Genomic DNA, 13,615 nt, shown 5'->3' with positions numbered 1-13,615 from the left:
GGATAATGTTTCAGTTATACATGTATATATATATTCCTTTTCATAATCTTTTTCATTATAGGTTATTAGAAGATACTGAATATAGTTCCCTGTGCTATACAGTAGAAACTTGTCGTTTATCTATTTTATATATAGTAGTTAGTATCTGCAAATCCTGAACTCTCAATTTATCCTCTACCCCTTCTTGACCTCCCTGGTAACTATAAGTTTGTTTTCTATGTCTGAGTCTGTCTCTATTTTGTAAGTAAGTTCATTTGTGTCATTTTTTTTTAGATTCCATGTGTAAGTGACATCTTATGGTATTTTGCTTTCTCTTTCTGGCTTCACTTAGTAAGACAATCTCCAACCATGTTGTTGCAAATGGCATTATTTTATTCTTTTTTATGGCTGAGTAGTATTTACACACACACACACACACACACACACACACACACACACACACACACACACCACAGCTTCTTTATCCAGTCATCTGCTGATGGACATTCAGGTTGTTTCCATTATAAATAGCGCTGCTATGAACACTGGGGTGCGTGTATCTTTTTGAATTAGCTTCCTCCAGATATATGCCCAGGAGTGGGATTGTTGGATCATATGGTAAGTATATTTTTAGTTTTTTAAGGAATCGCCACACTGTTTTCCATAATGTCTGCACCAAACTACATTCCCACCAACAGCATAGGAGGGTCCCCTTTACTCCACAGCCTCTCCAGTCTTTATCGTTTGTGGACTTTTGAATGATGGCCATTCTGACTGGTGTGAGGTGATACCTCCTTGTAGTTTTGTTTTGTATTTCTCTGATAATTAGCATTTGAACATTTTTTCATGTGCCTATATTGGTCATTTGTATGCCTTCATTGGAGAATTGCTTCTTTAGGTCTTCTGCCCATTTTTGGATTGGGTTGTTTGTTTTTTTGTTATTGAGTTGTATGAGTTGTTTGTGTATTCTGGAAATTAAGCCCTTGTCAGTTGTATCATTTGCCAAATATTTTCTCCCATTCTGTAGGTTGTTTTTTTGTTTTTTTAATAGTTTGAGCTGAAGACTTGAGAATCAACAATCACAGGAAGACACTTTTTCTGAACTCCTCTTATCTGCACAAAAACAGAACCTCCCAAAATAACTTAATTGTCATAAATCTCCTTTCCAGGAGTTCCACAATCAGAGAAAATTGACTCCTATCACCAGAGATAAGAAGTAAGCACCAGGATAAAAAATCACCTAAACAGACATTGTCATAAAATTATCTTATCTCCCATCCATTCTCCTAAGGCCTCACTTATTTTTCATAAAAGACATTTGTTTTCCCATAAGTGCCTTTTCTCTTCCTCCCCTATTAAAATTAAAATCACATCCATTTGAGTCACAATTTTCTGGATGCTCTCGCCTATATACATGAATAAAAACTTGTCTTTTCTCCCGTTAATCTGTCAGTTTCAGTTTAATGCACAGGCCCCCAATTACCAACACTACATGGGGTTGAGGAAAAGCTCTTCCTCCCTGACACCACTCATAAGATGGACAGATGGACTTACAAATGCTGGAATCAGTTGGCCTAGAACCCTACTTTGATCAGAATACAAGAAACATTAAGAGGTTCCCCCCAATACCAGGACAATTTGAACACTCATGTAACAAATTACAAAGCAGCCTCACCAACGTGGTAGTTCCATGCCCTGCGCATGCAGGACATGGGTTTACCTGAGGTGGGTCAACTCTAGTTTGTGACTACCAAGTAGTTTACTTTTATGTAAAAATTCCCCATCCATGAATATTCCCATTTGTCTAGGATTTTTAAAACATCCTCCATTGAAATATATTTCTCTCCAAAAAGATTTTGTGTATCTTGTATATTTTTTACTGGGCAGCTTTAAGTTTCTTTTTCTCTTATAAATTGAAATTTTAAAAATGACTTTTTCCACTTGCTGTTCCTGCTGTGTAATAGTGCTACTGATTTTTGTGTTATGAATTTTATACCCAGCAATCTTGTCAAACTCTCCTATTGATGTTAACAGTCAGGGGTAAATCTGATCAGTCATGAATTATTATTGCTGCTGTTGTTGTTGTTGTTGGTTATTATACTCAGGTATTTGATTTGCTAAAGTTTCATATATGATTTTCATCCCTAAGGCCTTAACTGAGATTGGTCTGTAAGTTTCCTTTTTGCGCAGTTATTGTTCAGTTTTGTTGTCAAGATTCATGTGGTAGGCACTATTAGTTGCTTTCCCAGCAGTTGTCATGCATTTCCTCCCCCTTCTTAGAAGCAGATCATGCCTCTCTTGAACATCTTTCCATTTTCTCAGAGAGGAAAATCTCACGTCTCATTGGCTGGAACTGGCTCACATGCCATCCCTAGCTACAAAGGTGGCTGGGAACGTATCTGACATTTTCAACCCATGAACACTTAGACGTATTTAGAAATTTTTACATTTTTAAATGATGAGGGAGTTTGTTGTTCTTATCAATTTCTTATTGTCCTGCTTTGTAATCAGCCAACAGGATCCATATGCTATTAGTATTTGTTGAGATTGATTTCTGGCCTCCTTTGTAGTCAGTTTTTATATACTTTCGTATATGTTTGAAAGGCATGTTGGTTCCCAGGTCTATTAACGCCCACTGATCAAGCTTGGTATTCTGTCATTTTACATTTTCCCTATGTTTGCTAAATTATTTGTCTACTTTGACCTGCTAGTTTAGTAAATGGGTTAAAATCTCCCATTATAACTTCAGGTCACTTGTGATTTTGTCAGTGTTCTGATACATTTGTTGAGCGAGGTTCCGGTTTAGGATTTAATACACATACCTTTATTGTGACCACTGATATGTTTTGATTTATCTGACAAACAAATGAATGCTTTCTATTTACTATGCTTTTTGGAGACTTCCCTTTGTTCTTCCTCTGCCTTCTATTGGATTGGTCAAGTTTTCTCTTGGAAGTTACATATTGTTTTCCTCTTCCTTTAGAGGTTATCTTTACATTTTGAATATGTACATTTTCCTTAAAATTTTTTAAAATGAGGGGGCAGGGTATAGCTTAGTGATAGAGTGCATGACTAGCATGCATGAGGTCCTGGGCTCAATTCCTAGTACCTCCACTGAAAAAAAAAAGAATAAATAAACCTAATTACCTCCCCACCAAAACAAATTTCTTTTAAATGAATAAACATCTCTTTCCTTTTTCCAAATAATATGAGTAACTTAGAGCACCTTTTTTTTTTTTTTACTATACTTACTACCCTCTTATCTTCTGTTATTGTCATCTGTTATTTAAATTCCATGAACATAACTCTGAATACTCATTATTCATATTTTGGAAACATTCTATGCTCATTTGAATTTGCCCAGATGTTTACCAACTTCTTTGTTTATTATTACTTCTAGATGGGACCCCTCTTTCTCCTTGGCTTCAGTTTCCTTCTACTTTAAGTACACTCTTTAGTAGTTCTTTCAATGTGCGTCTCTGAGCAGTAATTTAGTCCTTGACTGTCAAAAATGACTTTTTTTTTTGCTCGATTCTCAGTCCCATCTCCTCATTTACATGTGCCAATGCCACATTTCCTGTCCCCTTATGGGCATGACACCCCCCACCCCTAGATGTCAGGGCTCACACTCAGTTCTGACACCTCCCAGCTTCCTCAGTGTTATTAGCTCATCTGCTTCCTACTCCGGTTAGAGCCTCCTCTTTATCTCTAGTACCTGAGGATTTCCCTTTCTTTGTTTTGAACTCAGCTTTATATTGTTATATTTCATCTTGTGTTTGTCATACCAGGTTGGGGGAGGGTCTATATTAATCTTTTTAGTTATTATTCCTGGAGGTCCAGATATTCTGTTTATAACAAATTTCCCTCTTACTAATGTTTATTATTCTCCTTTAAGATAAATATCATATATTTTGCTGGAGAAAAAAGACATGACAGAGACAGCTGGACATTTCTTGTTCTGTTTCAGGAAAAGTTTTAAAGTTTTCTAATTTCTTCAATTTGGTACATAGGGAACATTCCCCAGGCAGTCACTTGGGAAAACACAATCATCTGCCAAGAAATGAAATTTTCTGGAGTTTTGAATCTATTTTCTTGCATCTCCCTCAATTCCCTTTGCTCAACAGAGGTGATGGTTGCTCAATATTTGATTTACACCCTTCGCACTACAAATGCCAAAGCAGCATGTTGAGAAACCTCTCTGTAAGGAAACCATCCTCAGGCTAGATCCAGAGCTCAGTTACGCCTGCAGATCAACAGCTGGCTGCAGGCTGAACTGCTTCCAAATCCTGGGAATTCACAGCTACTAATAGATGAACAGGATCAATCTCATTTGCATTTCATTGTGACTCAGGAATTCCTGGGACTGCATTCCTGGGCAGATTAAAACGTGTTGGTTTAATCAGCCCAAGGCGTTTAGTGTCAGGATATTGGCATGAAAGACTTCCACACACCCTAGTGTATGGACAGAACACAAACCCTCCCTTCAGCCTGTCAGAGGGTGAAGGTCATGCAAGAACGGAGGAATCCAAATACGGCTCCTTTCAGATACATCTCGCCGTGGTCAAAGCACTGAGAATAGAGAAAAATTCACAAGTGTCAGTGCATACACTGGGGGCATGGTCCAGCTATTATGTTGGAAGTGCTTCCCGGATAACCACAAATAGGCCAAGAGGAGAGGCCAGAGATGGTGGTAAAGAGTATTCATGGAGATGATAGCAAAGACCAGAGTGGTCATACTCGGGTTCACATACGCAGACAGTTACTTACAAGTAATATTCTGACCCAGAAAAGAAGCAAAAGGAAGGAGGTGGCCTGGAGGGGGCTGTACGATGGGGAGAAGATCAGAGAGGCCCCTACAGTCAGTTATACCATCAGCGATAGGAAAATAGCAAGAGATTAAAGAATGTATTCAAAGCAGAAGTGGCATTAGTGCTGATTAGTGCTGGTTTATTATCCTCGAATCCTCACCCTTCCAAAGGAGAGATGACAACCTCGACCTGGGGAAGGATGGGTCCTCTTGAGAAACAGAAACCACCTGCGTACTGCATACCACTGTGGTCACAGGTGACTGCTGGTTTTGTCAATTCCCTTTGCGGACGCCTGAGTGGTCACTTGGCAGGAAGTGGAAGTCTTACCGGGTTAAGACCCCAATGGCATGCGGCCATTTTCAGCACTTGCTTCTCTACAACTTACAGGCAAAGCCACCTCTTCCCTACTGTCAACACGGAACCGAGGGAGACAACAAAGTCCTTTACTCAACTTAAGATCAGATTTCATCTTAACATGTCTTGGAAGGGTTGAGAGAAGTAAGACGAAAGCTCCGCCTGACGAAAATGCAGTTGAGGACCATTTTGCAGAACGCAGGGGATTCTGCTTTTGGAAGCAACCAGACTGGCAGTTTTGGAGGGTGGATGTAAAGACTTTCCAAGTCACCTTTTCATCCCTGACAGTCACGGACTCTCTCACTAGAGGTGCAGTGGGACTGGGTGCAATGGGGCCAGGTGACGGTCACGACCTCTCTCGCGAATGGTCTTACGTGGGGAGGGTGCCCGGAGGTGGCGCGCCAGCTGCTAGGACTTACCTGTTGAGATACACGCGCTTCTCCGTGAACTGCCCGTTGCCATGGTGAGGGTCCTCGAAGGGCTCGTTCTGGACAACCTCCACCCCTTCTCCTCGGTCGCTCTGTTCATGGCTGTGCTTGCTGATCATGTACAGCTGTCCGATTTTGTACTGCAAGACACACAGAGACAGAAGGGTCAGCCCCACCGCCCACTTCGAAAACAGCCCCCTTCCACCATGGTGCTGCGTGCAACTCATATCATCAGCACTTTCTGCTGAGAAAAGAAAGCAGACACATGGGCCGATGTTTTACTTTTCCTCCAGAAGGAGGAAGAGAACTAGTTGTGAGTAGAGTGCAGAAACAGCCTGTTCCTGTGAACATTTTGCATCACCTTGGCGAATGCTGACTGGGGTGGCTGGCGGTCTTTGAGGTTTGGCAGCCAATCAACCCATGGGTAGCAGCAGGGAGGTCGGAACGCTGGAGTCTCCCTTTCCACTCTGGCTCTGCAGGGTTAAATGGAGCTAAAGTCCTATTTTGCTTAGCAAAAAGGCTAAGGTGTGTTATTTCTGTCCCTTTTTTCTGCCTAATTAACTGCATTGCTGGGCACAAGAGGATTAGATGTCACCTGTCTCTCCCATCACCTCTCTCAAAGTGTTCAACTCTCCTGGAGGCCTCTGTCCCCTAGAATGATGGTTCTCAAAGGTGGCTGGACATTAGAATCACCTGGAGGCTTTTAAAAACTCCAGATTCCCCAGCTCCACCATGAGTGGAAACTGTGTTCTAAAGTATGGCCCACAAGGAGGAAAATCAACAGTATCTGTAAGTCTTTTTTATCCAATTCCAGTAAGTGTGGGACAATACAGCCTGAGGTCTCAGAAGCCACATGTGCTTACGTGAAAATGATGATATGCAATAACATGTAATACGAACACTGTCTGTCCTGTCTTCATTTTTGAACTGTTCCTCTCTCCCTCCTGCCTCTCTGAAAACCCTGGGGCCAGCAGGCATCTCTTTACCCAGTGAACTTCCAAAGTGACAAAACTAATTTGATGGAGGGAAAAAAAAAAGAGAGAGAGAGGAGGGTGGGAGGAGTAAAATGACTTTTGCACCAAGGAAGTCTGCTCAGAGTCAGGAGGCAGGGATGAGGCCCTGCGCTGGTCCTCCCCACAGAACTGGCGTGGAACAACACACAGTGTCATCATCATCAAGGCCCGTGGGATGGAGGGAAGGGGCCTGCGTTCACAGTAAGACAATAATGGCTCTGGGCTACTCCCAAAGGGCCCAGGCCAGCAGGGATGTAGGGCTCTCGTCTATTTTAAATTAAGGGGCAGGTGAAATGTACAAATCAACAGTGCAGTCAGTTCTGAAGCTGAGAGGACACACATGTCCAAAGGTCCCTCTTGCACTCTGAAGCAGGTGCAGGGAGGGGAGTGTGAAGAGAATGGCAAAGGCTCTGGTGTGAGGCCAGCCGGAGGGACCAAGCCCAGTAACCATGACAATGGGAACAGTCGCTGGCTGGCTCTTCTCGAAGAGCAGTGTTTCCCTGTCTGTGCCATGCCCTCCCCACCCCCTCCCAGAAGGGTCTTCATTCAAAATGCTTTTAACGTGAATGTGTGTGTGTGTGCGCTTGGAGGGAGTGCCAGTGCTGAGGGTTAGAGCAGGAAGAGGAGAGAGGAAAATCAAATGTACAATTTATTTTTTAAACAAATTTTGGGATCAGAAGTGTGCCTTGGCTTCCCGTTAGTAAGTCCTTCCCTTCCTAGCTCATCAAGACTGACTTAACACTCTTTCAAGAAGACAGTGAGAAAAAGTTCACAGATTGGAGATCTGTGAGATATACCTGTAAGATCAACACTCCTCCTTATGCAGCTGGGCACACAAGCCTATAACAGGGTGCCCAGCTGCCCTGGGGGTGGACATTCCACTGGCAGTTTCTTTGTACTTGGTGTCCCAAAAAGTAAGTATTTACTTACAGTGGAATACTACTCTGCCACAAAAAGGAAGGAAGTACTGATAATGATCATGCTCAGTGGGTATTATGGGTTCAATTGTGTTTCCTAAAATTCACATGTTGAAGTCCCAGTACCTTAGTGGGTGACCTTATTTGGTGATAAAATTATGGTAATCAAATTAAGATGAGGTCATTAAGGTGGGCGCTAAGCTAGTAGGACTGTTTTCTCTATACAAAGGGGCAGGATGGACCTAGAGACAATCATAGGAAGATGAGGTCAAGCGATACAGGAAGATGGCTGTCTACAAGCCAAGGATTGATCTGGAACAGATCCTTTCCTCCCAGCCTTCAGATGGAACCAGCCCTGCTGAAACTTATCTTTGACTTCCACCACCCACAACTGTGAGACCTTAAAATTCTGGTTGGTTAAGCCACCCATTCTGTGGTGCTTTGCTACGGCAGCCCCAGCAAACTAATATAATGCACACGGAGCTTCCTTTTGGGGTGATGAAGGGTTCTGGGTCCGGATACATGTGGTGGTCTCACAATGCTATGAATGCACTAGCTGCCACTGAACTGACTTTTAAATGGTTAATTTTGTGTTCTATGATTTCCACCTTGTGGATAGGGAATGTGGCCTACCATTCCCGTAGACAACGAATATTCTCTGCCATCAAGCCATCAGCCCCTGGAACCAAACCCCAGCCCCCAACTCAGAAGGCGCACCCTGAAGGGAATTCGCAATAGAGAAAAACAGGAAATATTCTGTGCTCTGGATACTGACCCTAGATAATTAAGATGCATATCTAAGGCATAATTTCACCAAGCCCAGACTCTTGAATCTTCCCATACATAAAAAAGCACTAAAATCATTAACTTGAGATGTCTGTTTCTGTGATTAGCAGTAATCTTTTGATGTTCAGCTACATGCTTTTTTTTTTTGTCCCCCAGCAAAAACTCCTGTATATCCTGGCTCCTCCTTTACCTTTTCTGAGCAGCTCCTTGCAGCTCTAGCCCTCAGTAAGCTCCCCAAATACAACTTAACTGGCAAGTTTTAAGTTGTGTGCTTTTCTTCAGTCAACAACCTCAATTAAAAAAAAAAAATGTTGACCCCACTTCTGAAGCAGATACACCTAAAACAAAATCCCGCCAAGGGTTTTATTTGGGGGGGGGGGGGTTGGCAGAAGTCTATCCCTAGACGATCTTCAGGAGCTCCAACCCTCTCATGCAGGAAAATGTATGGGACCCAGGACGAAGCATGACACAGAAAAGCCATTAGCCAGATGCGAGTCAGCCTGGCTGTACCCAGCTCAAGTGCTTCCTGTGGAGGGGAAAGGGCCGAGGCGGCCGGCGGCTGATTCACCAGCAGCCAGAGGAGGGCCTGGCTGCCCAGCCTCATTGATCATTCGAGCGGCTCCTGAATGAACCATCACAGGGCAGACACCAGCCTTAGCTCACTAAGATAGCGTCAGCCTGTGGGCGACCGACAGGCGCTGGATGCAATAACGTGGGTGACATTGCTGGGGTGTCAGGACACTCAAGCTCCCAGACACTGCAATGGTCAAGGGCTGTGCAGCTGTCACTTTTGTCTCCCAAGCAGATCAGGCCTGCTCTGCTGGTTGTGGCCATCTGAACTGGGCCATCCAGAAGCAGAGGTCTCAAACCACAAACTGACTCAAACACATGCATCCAGAACTTTCTCAGGGGGGACAGGGCAGGACAGACAGTCCTTAAATCCTGTCTCAAAGTCACTAGAGAGATACTCCTTAAAATGCTGACTCCTAGGCCACCCCAGCCCTTTGACATTCAGACTCTGGGGGAGAGGGAAGTTGGGGGTCTTACTCGAACACACAATAAAAGCTGAGAACCACGGGGGCAGAGTGCTGAAGGCATTCATTAGTACTTGCTCAGTTCCAAAGGTGCCCAGACCAAAATGTTCCATCTCTAGGAGGCTGTTTCTTCTTTCCTTTTTAATACTCATTTCTTGCAAAGCTCCATCCCTAATTTAGTGAAAATTCCACATCACAGATTCCCAACTCCCAACAAACTTGTATGTCAAATGAAAGCTGCAAAATCCACAGACTCCAAAGGATTCTGAAGACTTTGAAGCCAGAGAATTGATAACAGAATTCATGACGGTGGTGGTGGTGATTGATAGAGTACAGCTTCATTAATGAATTGTCTATTCGTGTGAGGCACCAATTAGATGCTTCCTAGTCATGTCTAATACTCACAATCATTCAGCCAGGCAGGCATTTACAGATCAGGAAGCTGAGTCTCAGAGAGGCGGGCGGCTTCTCCTGCCATGTGGCTTCGAGGTGGCAGAGCTGGGATTGGAACACCACGGGTCTGGGCTCTTTCTTCTCCACTCGACTTCGGCCCTCACTTCTCTAACAGGTGCATTGCTTTAACAGATCTAGATCTCACTATGACGGAAAAAGAGGGATGGCTCACAGCCACTGCCTTTGAACTTGGCTATTTCAGAAGATGAATAACAGAAGTCCGATATCATTTGAGAGATCAAAGTTGTTGAAACTGTGCTCACATATGGAATGGTGGAGCAATTATGCTCTAACTTTGTCAAATCTATTGTTGTAATTCCAGAGTTTGGGTAATCATCATTACAGACAATCACGGTTAGAGACAGCTCTGCGCGGCAGGGCTGAGCCTCCGTGTGAGCCATCATTAGAACAGCTACCCCAAATAATTATCTCCATAGTCAAACATCATGGGAATTCAGATCTTCCCCACTTGCACGCAGCGCTGCACGTTTGACAGAGCTGCAGAACTTGAGGGAGGGCAGAGTTGTGTAACGTGCCTGGAGAAGTCAAGCGGTTTCATCGCTTTGTACTTTTGCAAACTCTGTGACCAGGCATGACCAAGGCACTTAACACGGTTCAACCTCAAACCAAGCCTTGATTTTAGAAAAGGTGACCCCAAGACAAAACTCCTGAGTGTGGTAAGGGATTAACTGACCACCAACAACACCTAAACATCATCCTTGCTGGGGAAGAAGTACTGGACCCAAGCTATGACTGATTTTCACTTGACTACCCCTCTCCCCAGCGGCTGAGCTTCAGAGATAGCTGCGAGGCCAGGTTCCCATACTCCCCCACCCTAAAGAACCAAGGAGGGGTCATCTTCCTTCCTATCAATCCCTGTGTCCTCCCTCCCTGTCCCCTTTCTTGTCCTCCAGTAGTTTCCAAACGTCATGGTGTGAAAGGTGGGAACCACTGTTTTGCAATAAACATTACCCAGTCTGGATGGAGTTATTATCTGACATGACTCAAGACCTCAAGTCAGGAATCAGAATTTACATCTACTTTCCTTTACCATCAAAATAGATGGATGTCATTCAACCTAATGACCATGGAGAAATATCCATCCCACTGACTTAATGTGATCTCATGTATGTTTCCATCTGTGAAATGTGTGATTCCTGCCTGTCTCACTCTGGCTCTGTGGGGAGAGGGAATAGCAGAGGGTGATACAAGCTGGCATTCTTGGGAGTGTCCCATGTTATTCACATCATTATTTTTCGCTCTTTCTTCCAGCCTTCTCCACTCTTAATACATGGACCTCAAAGCACAATGAAGCAATTGCTTCGTGACACACAAGGAGCCCCCTGAAGAGAGAGTCTGAAAGATAAAACATCACCCAAGACTCAGATGCACAGCAGTCTTCATGCCAAATGGTGCCAAAATTGTAATTACACGCAGGGAAGGGGATACAATGAGGCCAGATTTTAACATCCTCATCTCAGAAAACTAGAGACTAAAGCCAATGGTTTTCTAAAATCTCACAGCATAACTGAGGCACTGCGACAAATGCTCTGGTCCAGCAGTCAGCAAACTATGTGGCCTGGTTTCTGCCTTTTTAAATAAAGTTTTACTGGAACACAGACATGCTCATTCATTCTGTGGTTGCTCTTATGATACAACAGCAGAGTTGGGTAGTTTCGACAGATACTGTGTGATTTGCAAAGCTGAAAATATTTACCATCTAGCCTTTTACAGAAGAAGGTTGCTGAACTGAACCCTGTCTAATCCATCACTACTGAGCCCAGTCTGGGCCAGGCTTAGCTGTTCACCTAGACCAGTGCTGTCTGGTATGGTGGCCACTCGCCAAATGCGCAAAGGAGCATCTGAAATGTGGCCTGTGCAACAGAGGGACTGACTTTTAAATTTCCTTTCACTTTAATGAACTTAAATTTTAAAACTGATCCTCAATTCAGCTATGAAAAAACCTTTACATATGCCTGAAACACCTTGGGTACATGAAATCTACCGTTTAAACCGGAAATTTTTATGAAATCTAAATTCACATCTGGTACCTCAGATGAAATGTTAGCATCTGGCTTGATTGCTTGTTAGGTGTAAAATGCACACTGGATTTTGAAGATCTAGTAGCAACAACAACAAAAGTAAAATAGCTTATTAATAATTTTTATATTGACTGCATTTTGAAATGATAGTATTTTGGAGATACGGGGTTAACTAAAATACAGTCTTAAAAATTAACTTCACCCGTTTCTTTTTACTTCTTTTCTAAATGCGGGTACTAGAAAATGTGGAATTCCATTTGTGGCTCAGGTATTTCTGTTGGACTGTGCTGGTCTAAGCACTCAACTAGACCCGTGGGGAGGGAGAGTCAGGCCATCAACAACAAGACTTTGGAGGCTGGCTGGTCAGGCCAAGGGTTTCCATGTGTTTCCAAGCTAGCGAGGTAGAGCACAGGTTATTAGGGGTACCTCTGGAGAAGCTCTCTCTTTCTGAGGACTGGCATTACCTGGACCTCCAAGGAGGTGATAATTGTTCACAGTGTGCTACGGTGGAAAGCACTGAGTTTTTAAAATTGAAAACCTGCAGCCGAAGTCCTGATTCTGCCTTTGATGAGTTTTGTAGCCCAAGACAATTTGCTTATCTGAGTCACAGTTTCTTATCATTAAAAGGGGACTAATAAAATACCCCACAGGACATGGTGAGAATCAAGTGTGAAAAAACTTGCAAATTAGTATGCTTCGTAAAATGTAAAACCACACACAAACCACTGTGGCTATTGCTCCTTCTGTTTGGCAACACATCTCACTGGGACTTGAAGATCTGTTTCATTCGTTTCTGTTTTGCTACAGTTCTATAAAAGCCAAGAGAACAAGGCATCTGCCATACACCCGTACAATGCAAAAGTCAGGGAAGGCTCAGCCGTCTGCCCAAGACTATCATTTCCTTCTGTAAAAATTTTATTAGATGGTAGTCAGATCAAACACTTCCCAAAATATTATAAAAAGCTTGGGAACTTCCACTTTTATGATGTCCAGAGAGGAGCCAAATTCACATAGACAGAAAGAGACTGGTGGTTGCTGGGGGTGGGGATGGGGAGGTAACGTTTCATAGGGACAGAGTTTCAGTTTGGGGTGATGAAAAAGTTCTGGGGATGGATGGTGGTAATGGTTGCACAACAGTGTGAATGCACTCAGTGCCACTGAACTGTACACTTAAAAAAATGGTTGAAATGGCAGACCTTCTGTGAAATATATTTTATCACAGTTTTTAAAAAAAACTGGGATCATGTCATTTCTCCGTGAGTGTGGCTCCCCTGCTTCCCACCTCAAGGCGGCTATCTAAGAGTGATTCTACTTTTATGATTATGAAAAAGTTTTTTTGTTCGTTTGTTTTTAGGACAGAGACTTTTATATGTGACAGATCTTTGGTTGGGAAGCTTATTTGAAAAGCTTATTTGATGGTGTTGGGCCGAGGGGACAGAAGCAGAAAATGACTTCCCCAGAGGCAACGTTGCACGAGGCACCCGATTCCTGCCAGGCCAGGGGAGAAGGCTGGCTCGCTGTGCCCTAAACCTAAATGTCTTCGACATTAGCATTCTGGAGGATTCCTGTTGCTAATGTTCCCAAGCAACGCAGTGCTCACTGTGACAATGTTACAAAGATCCTGACAGAAGAGAAAGAGTGATTAACCGAATATGAACGCATTCTGATCCCGCCAACCTGAACGCAGGTCACCGAGAACACCAGCTTCTTATCGAACAGGATTGCCACAGTTCACAGCTCAGCCCCTCCGTTTGCTCCTCAGCCTGGGGTTTCATCTGAGAGCCACTCTACAGCAAGCCCA

General features: G+C 43.4%; 1 protein-coding gene across 1 annotated transcript in view; it reads right to left on the bottom strand.

Annotated features, from left to right (window-relative positions):
* PITPNC1 (phosphatidylinositol transfer protein cytoplasmic 1) overlaps positions 1-13,615 on the bottom strand; it is a 212,178-nt gene that overhangs the window by 100,435 nt on the left and 98,128 nt on the right. The window contains exon 2 of the mRNA XM_031468910.2: positions 5,561-5,709. Within this exon, the coding sequence (XP_031324770.1) occupies positions 5,561-5,709 (149 nt within the window). The remainder of the gene's footprint in view (positions 1-5,560; positions 5,710-13,615) is intronic.

Source organism: Camelus dromedarius, chromosome 16, assembly GCF_036321535.1.
Source record: "Camelus dromedarius isolate mCamDro1 chromosome 16, mCamDro1.pat, whole genome shotgun sequence".
NCBI classification, from domain to species: domain Eukaryota; kingdom Metazoa; phylum Chordata; class Mammalia; order Artiodactyla; family Camelidae; genus Camelus; species Camelus dromedarius.
This window is presented reverse-complemented; position numbering and strand designations above follow the sequence as displayed.